The sequence below is a fragment of the Sceloporus undulatus genome, chromosome 6 (genome assembly GCF_019175285.1).
Source record: "Sceloporus undulatus isolate JIND9_A2432 ecotype Alabama chromosome 6, SceUnd_v1.1, whole genome shotgun sequence".
Classification (NCBI taxonomy): Eukaryota; Metazoa; Chordata; class Lepidosauria; order Squamata; family Phrynosomatidae; genus Sceloporus; species Sceloporus undulatus.
Genome location: NC_056527.1, coordinates 105,248,176 through 105,257,326, shown reverse-complemented (window position 1 = coordinate 105,257,326; position 9,151 = coordinate 105,248,176). Strand labels below are relative to the sequence as shown.

Here is a 9,151-nt window from a genome sequence, read left to right as displayed (position 1 = left end):
AATTATTATTATTATTATTATTATTATTATTATTATTATTATTATTATTATTAAAAGGTAGGATCAAGAACATGTGGCTTTTATTACCTCTCTGATCCATACTTGGCCCTGAATGCTCATCCCGAGCTTGCAAATCTCTTCCATGTTAGAGTAACAGATTGCTATAAATCTTTCACCTTCTAGATCTCACTTGCATTTTCTTTCTTATCCAGGACAACTTTATCCCAAACCTTCCATTGCAGTGATCCCCAGTGATGTAGTCACTGTGGGACAAAAGGTCTCCATCCACTGTGAGGATCAAGGACACCCACAAGCAGAGTTCTTTCTGCATAAAGGACAGCATCCTTTGATAAACTGGGAAGTTGGGCAGAAGGCACTACAAGGAAAGGCTACTTTTTCCTTTTTTCAGCATCCAACAATTTCATGCAGGAAACTACCAATGTAAATATTGCTACCAATCAGACACCTATACATTATGCTCAGATTACAGTGAGCAAGTACAGATCAACATTATAGGTAAGGCTTGGCCTTCACTCCTGTTTAACATTTTCACAAATGACCCTGAAGATACTTTTGTATTTTCCACACCTTTAAATCAGATGTGGCCATGCTTTTAGAACAGCTTGGAATGTTCTGTTTCTAGATTAATTACGTAATATAGGTGCGGAACACACTGCCCAAAAAGGGTGGCCTGCCAACATTTGTTTTTCCTCTGCAGGGAAACTGCAGCCCCGAAACTGTGTGGCTTCCCTGAAGAAGAAAAAGAATCTGCGAAAAGTGGGTTCTTTTTATGCTACGGGAGGGGCGTAACCAGTGCGTCACAAGCCACAAGTGCACTGGTTACATAAGTGCTGCACAGCGCCGGGTGGATGCTGGGTGGCGCTTACATAACAATGGTGGCACCCATGTATACAGGGTGCTGCCATTGTGACACCCTCGTGATGTGCTAGGGTTGCGGGGCGTGCAGGTGCTCCACCCCCAGGCAACCCTAGCATGTGATGAAGGCATCACAAATGGCCCATGTGTATCAGGACATAGATGATTCATTCATCCATTCATTGTTGATAACATGGAGAAGGTGGTTAGGTAACTGATAGCACTAATTATTAACTAATTAAATAATCAAATTGTTAGTTTTTAAAAGAAAAAATGGAATTTACAAAGAATGGCATATTTTTGTCACCTTTAACTTTGTCTCAGTTTTTGTTATTGGTGCCTTGTTGGTGTTGTTTTTGTAAATTAGCTTTCCCAATTTTACACATTCCAGATTCATTGGACTAAAAACCCCACAATCTGATTGATGGCTGAGGATTTATTTTAATTTTTTAACTTGAATATATCTGGAAATTGGCTGGTGGATGAAAGCTTTGAGTCCTCTTAGAAATGTCATATTGACAAAGAGGCATATCATTGATTAAATTTAGCTACAGGTAATTATTCCCAAGTTCTGACAGCAAGTGTTACTATCCAACAAATTAAAATGCAGTCCCAATCTGGAAAATAGAAAATTGTGTGTCTGTGTATTGGAATAGGAAGTTGCTGGACAGTGTACTGGCCAAATCCAGTTTATAGGGGCACAGTCTTCCATTTGGGGGTCAAAATAAATGTAGGGTAGGTTTGTGGGTTTGGTCCTGGGGTCCTGCATTTTAAATATTGCTAGCTCAGAATAAACCTAGTCTGGAATATATATGCATACTAGAAGGGAATTTGCTGTGCAACAACTAAGTTTACTGATTTGGGAAGAATTCGCAGAATATATATCATAGGTTAAATAATGAATGAAGCAATCTAATCTCTTTTTAATGAGTTTTCCTTATGTCCAGATCCCAACCTACACAAACCTGCCATCAAAGTGAGACCAAAGGAGCAGATATCTTTGGGATCAAATATCACCATTGAGTGCTGGGCACCAGAAAGGGATCTCAACTTTTCCCTGTACAATTCCAGTGGCTTGATAGCATCACAAATGACAAAAGCAGGCAGAAACATGACAGAGTTTGTTTTCTTCATGGTCGGGTTGGAATATGCAGGAAACTACACTTGTCAATACTATGAAAAAAGAAGACCTTTCCTGTGGTCTGAGCCAAGTGATCCTGTGGAGCTGCTTGTGGCAAGCCAGACACAAGGTCAGTTATCTTTCTTTCCACCATGTTCCAGATCCATCTTCCTAAGAGGCAAGAGTTTTGTCCCCCAGTACAATTCCAGTGGGCCCTGAAGCCAGACTGAAAGAAATGGGGCAATCAACTCCATCCATCCATCTATCTATATATGGACAGGTTGCTTATCTGTAATGGTATTTCTTTGAGTGGTCATGTGCGAATTCACACAAATTGGTTATTCTGCCCCTGCACAGTAAAGCTCACAAACATCTGGAATCACTGGGCTACTTTTTGGTGGTAGCTCCACCCACCCTTATACAGCCCCTAGCGTTCCCACTCTTTCTCTAGTTCTGAAATTACGTCACATAATCATGACAATAGAAATTAGCAATAAGCAGGACACTGAGGGGAGGACAGGCCAGATTTGTGTGAATTTGCAGATGACCACTTGAAGAAATACTGTTACAGGTAAGCAACCTATTCTTCTTCTTTGTGGTCTTTGCCAATCACACAAATGGGTTAGACTGACAAGCTTCATTCAATGGAGGAGGGAGTGTCATGACACCAACTGTAAGGTTCAAACAACAATACGCTTATGAACTCAAAGAGCAGTTTCATTGTCACATTCTTTGTGGTGTCACATTTTCAAAGAAAAGCACATATGGCAAGCAACTGCAGTGCATTTATCAAGACAGAGAATTGAACACTGATCTCCAGAGTCATAGTCCAATGTTTAAACCACTGCCATCAACATATCTGTGGCTGGATGCAGCAGCAGCAGATATGATCTCCATAGAAAGGAATTCAGTTCTTTGCACTAGTCCCAGCAAAATATGCTGTTAACCAGCTGTTATAGTGCTGTATTGCCTAGTGAGATAAAGACCTTAGTGTAATAGTGGGATAGAGGACTGGGTTTTCTATTGTAAAAAAGAAAAAGAAATTACCTAGAGGAGAAAAGAAGGAGGACTATTCATTTCCATACAGACCTATATCCAGACTCATTCTTTCCACATTTAGATCCCACATTGCCCAAACGCTCCATCAAGATAATACCTGCAAGAGAGAGTGCTTTGGGGTTGAATGTCATCATCCAGTGTCAAGGGGAAGAGAAAGGTCTGACATTTGCCCTTCAAAAGGGAAGTATGCAGATAGCATTTCAAACCACACATGCTGAGAGGGACACAGCTGAGTTTTCTTTCTTCATGCTGAGGATGGAGGATGCAGGGAACTACACTTGCCAATACCACTGCGGAAACAATTCATTTGTCTGGTCAGAGCCTAGTAAGCCTGTGGAGCTGGGACGTTATCAGACAAGGAAAATTGGAAGTATAATCCAATGGCAATCTGAACGCAATCATGGGGTTTAACATTATTGCGTGATAGACAAACACACACAATTTTGGGCAATGGGAAGTCAGTCTGAATGCAATCATGGGGTTTTGTGTTATTGCGTGATAGGCTACCACAGGCAAATTCAGGCAATGGCATGTTATTATCGGGCAATGGGAAGCCAGTTCAAATACGCTAAACTAGTGAATTCATGTAAATGCATTCTGGCCCCACTTTCTTTTCATTCAAAATTAAGAGAAATTCCTCATGTGTGATAACATCCTTCCTCTTGAGAGGTAAGGTACCAAACTCAAAATACTTTACCTCCTAACATCCACCCATGTTCTATGATTCTGTGAGACAGTAGGAAATGCCTCTTACTTCTTTAAAGAGAATTCATAGCATTTGTGACATATTCATAAGAAGCGATTTCAGAAAACATTGAAATGCCCAATCCCAACATTCTAGCATCAGCAACAGCTCCAAGAAGGCATCACCCATGTGGACATTTTGCTTACAGTAAATATACATTCAAGATAACAGAAGAGATTAGCACAAGCACCTGTCCCTGAGGGGATAGGCGTGTGTTTAACTCATCAGTGACGGATCTTATTGCATTCCCCGTCGGCGGCCCATCTGAAGCCCATCTGCAACCCAGGCTTATCCCATGGCTTTTCAAAAAAATTCACCATCCCATTTGCAGGCAGCCAAGTTGAGGGAGCGTCATTTTGAAATTTAGATGGTGTGAGGTCAAACTTGCCCAAGCTTTCTTACTGCCATGCTCTCCCAAAACTTGGCAGCTATCTTTTTATTTTTAACCAGGGAGCAAGCAATTTCTATAGCGAGGTCTTCTCCGTGAAGCACTGTCTTCCCTCTTGATTTCCTTCTAGACAATTCCACATTGTGATATTTCTCTGTTATGAACTCAGCTGGAGTATAGGTCAGTGCTTCCTATTCTCACTCAACCACATCTCTAGGTAAAAAGAAGAGGACCCAGAACAGATGGCTGCTACACAGAGAGCTACAAAGAGCTGCTGAACCTGCAGCTGTGACTGAAGATGAGTGGTGTAGAGGCAGTTTGGGAGCATTTCTTTTCCCTCCACAATTTTGAGCAAGAGGTTCAGCTCTGCTCAAAATATATTTGCACAAGAATAAAATAATGCAAGAACTGCTTGTAACAATCATTTCCTTTTTCTTTGCAGCTCACAACCAATTAATTTTTAAACCTACTGAAGCTTGGATCCGTCTAGGAGTAGCAGGCATGGTCATACTTGCCTTGATGGTTATTTTGTCAGAACATGTATACAGTTGGAGAAGGGAGAAGCTTTTCAGCAACCTGGACTGAATACTCCTGTTGGTTGCTCTGTCTGTTGTTATGGATTATGAGTATTTAAAAAACAAAAACAAACAACCACAACATTTCTCTTGTCATGAAACATTTAAGGCCAATTCCCAGCATGGACAGCAACGTTTTATTTCGACCCAGAGGTGGTGGTGGATACATTGCCGAAAATCATTCCAGGATACATTGCCGAAAATCAAACAAATAAAAGAACTGTATGGTTGCATAGTCCCTGGTAAAAGGCATTCTTACTCCTATTCCTCTCTGGTTGGGAAAAGAAAACAGGGCCTTTGTACTAAAAGAGTAAGATTTTTGGAACACTGCACCTTTAATAAAGAAGGCAAAATCATCCTGGTCTCCAGTCCCAATACTGAGCAAAGATGCGCAACAGATCTGATGATTGGACAATACCATTATGAAATCTGAATGGCTATTGGTTAGCCTATCCATCTTCCCTCCCCTCCCTGATATCTGCAGAGTGTCTATGTGGATTCAAAAGCAGTCCCAACTGGTAACCGATGAAGCTTTCTGTTAGGAGAGCTCTCACTTTTTTGCTGTAGTCTGTTTCCCCTTTGACTTAGAGCCTTATTGTATATGTCATAACACAGCATTTCTGTTCTCCTTCCCAAAGGAGACAGTCATAAAAGCATGCATTTTGCCATTTGGATTTTTCGAGTGCAAGAGCAGACATGCTTTTATGACCGTCTCACTTGAGCATTGAACACAAGGGCTTTGACAGCATAGAATCATAGCGTTGGAAGAGGCACAGAAAATGTCACTGCTCCCGTGATCGATTTTGACTTTCTTTTCTCATGCAATAAGGCTGACAGTCAGCCAAGAAACCTGTGCACTGCCTCTAACTAAGTAGCTTATTGCTCCACTTAAATAACCCGGTTTACTTCATCCACTTTTTAAAAACCCTCCCTGGATTCCCTGGTGAGAAATAACTACAGACTGGCCTCCCTTTTACCATTCTTGGGCAAAGTGATCGAGAAGGCATTTTCCTTCCAACTCCAAGCTGTCTTGGAAGAAGCCGATTATCTGGATCCATTTCAAACCGGCTTCAGGGTGGGATACAGAGTTGAGACTGCCATGGTCGCCTTATTCAAGGCTCTCCATCTGGGCATCGACAGGGGAAGTTTTGATAGAACCTGTATTAAAGGAACTATTTGTAAATTGTTATTGTATTTTATTGTTGTGTTTTGTATATTTTATCGGGTTTTAATCCCGCCTTGATCCATCTGGGAGAGGTGGGAAAATATAAATAATTTATTATTATTATTTTATTACACTACTTTAGGTGTTCCTATTCAACTCTTTGACCATTGGCCTGGGGAGTCCCTCAAGATTCTGTCTTGTCCTCATTGCTTTTTAACATATGCATAAACCTCTGCAATTTTGGGTTTAGGTCTCACCAGTAGTCTGATGTTTAGTTTTATTACTCCCTTCCACCTAATTCCAAGAAAGCTCTTTCTCAGCTAAATCAGTGCCTGCCAACTGGATAAGGGTGGACAAACTGAAGTTTCATTCAGACAAGATAGAGTCAAAAGACAGATCTGGAAACAAGGATTCAGCCTGTTCTATATGCGGTAACACTCCCCTTGAAGTTTGCAGTCTGGGTGTACTCTTGGATTCAGCTCTGGGCCTGGAAGCCCAGGTTTCAGCAGGGGCCTGGAGATCATTTGTACAGTCAAAGCTAGTGTGCCAGCTGCTTCAAACATCCTCCCTGAACTGCAAATTACAGGATTTCATTGAATATTTCCATGGCAGTTAAAATGGAATAATAGTCCTGTAATTGAATGGTGTGAAAGGAGCCTCTGGAGACTATCTGTTCATATCTGAGATGCTACCCTGTCCCCATCCACAGTAGAGGAAAGTCATAGTTATCACCATTTCATGCTTCATTTCCTGCAAAAGGAATTAAAACTAGAAGAAATGGCACACCCATGAATGGTTCCTCTTTTGGTAAAATACTTCCCTTCCCCTGAACTAGAAACTGGATCTATATTTATCCTTCACCACACGCAGCACATTACATCAGCCCCTCAATTTTCTTTGTTAAGTTGCTGACGCCTTCCCAAAAGAATAGCTTCCGTCAGCCAACTTGGTTTGCAGCAACTGAAATAAACTGAGGACAAAGTGGGAAGAGGAAAGAGAAACTGGTGCATTTGAAGAGCAGCTGAAAAAGTGAGACAACAGAATGCAGCTGCCACATTCATTGCCATCACTGAAGGTTATCTTATAGCAGTCATGTGTGTAAGTGTTTAGTCCCATGCCCCACCAACAAATTTGTTGCTTGGAAGTCCTCCTCTTTTTAAAAGAAAACACCAGGTAATTCAGGAGCTGGTCTGAGTTCCAAAGTGCCCCAAATGTAAATGTTCAGAAAGGTTCGTTTTCTTATTTTTGTGTGTGTGTTGTCACTGAAACCCAAAAAGGGATGTGGTTTGTCAGATGACATCGGAGGTATTTTGGACAGCAAGTGCTGCGAAATCACAAATTTTGTACATGACTATGAAGAACTGGCTGGCTAAACACAGTTAGTTGTGTTTCAGAAGCTGGGTCCCTTTGTGGAGATCTTTGCCTGCAGAACACTGGAGATAACCGACGGATGCTGCTGGCAATACAGGCAAGAGACCTCTCAACATGGAACCATCTTTAAAAACCCTCTTTCTTGGTTGGTATCTCATATGAACTAGCAGCAAGACAAGAAATATGCATTGGCAGTAGTGGGACGATCACAAACTTTGTATTAAGTCAGTTGCTGTGCCACTAATGGAATAATTTCCTTTCCAGGATGGTGGATGCTTGGGCAGTTGTGGATGTCTAGAGGTGAGTATGAAATAAATCCTGTTTTGCTCATCATAGGATGTCCCCACACTGCATAATGAGAACAGTTTGATACGACTTTAACTGTCATGGCTCCATCCTGTGGGATCCAGGGATTTGTAGTTTGTTGAGGTATTCAGCCTGGTCTGTCAGAGAGCTCTGGTATATCACCAAACTACAAATCCCAAATTTCTGTAGGATAAAGTCATGACAGTTAAAGTGTTGTCACATGGCTTTCATTCTACAACCTGGATACACCTGTAGTCATTGAAGTGGTGATAATGTTTCCATTTGCCTTGATTTTGTTTTCTCTCCAAAAACCTATTTCCTATTTCCAGCAAGGCAGGTTAAGGATAGGTAAAGACATAGTTTAACACCCCTTCTAACAGGCAGATCCAAAGATTTGCAGAGAGAGGTACCTATGGCAGATACTCAAAGTTCCCAGAGAAAATGATGGGAGGAGGACCATTTAAGATTCAAGTGGTGTGATTACAATACCTAAGAAGCAAATTACAAAATACACCAAGAGCTCCATTCTTTTCCCTTCATTTGACAAAACCAAACTGTGGCTCAGAAATGACATGGAGGTAAAGTCAGAGTGCCATTCCCTTCCACTGAGCCACCAATGTCATCCTTATGTGGCTTCTAGGAAACTACTGTCTCATTGCATTATGTCTTCCAAGAAGCATTAGTAACTCTGTATTACAGCATTTAAAGCAGCAATGCTTTAAATGCTGTAATTCAGTTATGTCAAAGTACAGTATGATTCAAAAGCCCCAAAACAGTGGATACCTCCAAGTAATAGCAAAAGCCACTTGAGATAATGCAAGCCTGTGACTAACATGGTCATTTTATATTTTTTTTCCTATTGTATGATTCTTAACACTTTTGCCTAATGAAGAAGCGAGCGGAGCTACAAAAGCTAGCATTATGTATTTTGTGCATTTTGGTCAGCCAATTAATGGTATCACTGTTTCGTGAATTTTGGATGTTATTGTACTTTGCTATATGGCCAACATGGCTGTCCCTAAATGTGATGCCCAGTCCATCAAACTCTCCAAGGAACACTCAAAATGCATGTGATATTCTTTAGCAGATTTTACCCCTTCCAAGCACCAGATCGAGGGCTACCTTCTTTGTTCCTCCCAGACTTTACCGATGTTTCATCTTCCCTAGCTCACTCTTGATCTATTTCTTTATCTATTTGCCATCCAGGAGAATCATTTTCCAAACCTTCCATCTCTGTTCACCCCAAAGGGATGGTTGCTTTGGGTGGAAATGTCAGCATCCACTGCCAGACACAAAGTGAACAATATGTCGAGTTCTATCTCTCAAAAGATGTAATTTCATCTAAGAGCACAGCAGAAACCAAAGATGCAGATCCACATGAGGTGATATTTCCTATTTTTAATGCCAAGAAAACAGATGGAGGAAAGTACTGGTGTTTATATCACTTCAAGGGAGACCAAATTAAATGGTCACCTCACAGTGACACTGTATATATCAACCTAACAGGTAAGATTGTGGCTTAACTTTCTATACAATGACACAACTA

At 41.1% G+C, this 9,151-nt stretch overlaps 1 protein-coding gene across 1 annotated transcript in view; it reads left to right on the top strand.

Moving 5' to 3' along the window:
- The first annotated feature begins 7,237 nt into the window (after positions 1-7,237).
- Positions 7,238-9,151, top strand: part of LOC121933791 (immunoglobulin superfamily member 1-like) — a 38,216-nt gene continuing 36,302 nt past the window's right edge. The window contains exons 1-3 of the mRNA XM_042473781.1: positions 7,238-7,444; positions 7,564-7,599; positions 8,812-9,111. Of these exons, the coding sequence (XP_042329715.1) occupies positions 7,414-7,444; positions 7,564-7,599; positions 8,812-9,111 (367 nt within the window). The 5' untranslated portion in view covers positions 7,238-7,413. The remainder of the gene's footprint in view (positions 7,445-7,563; positions 7,600-8,811; positions 9,112-9,151) is intronic.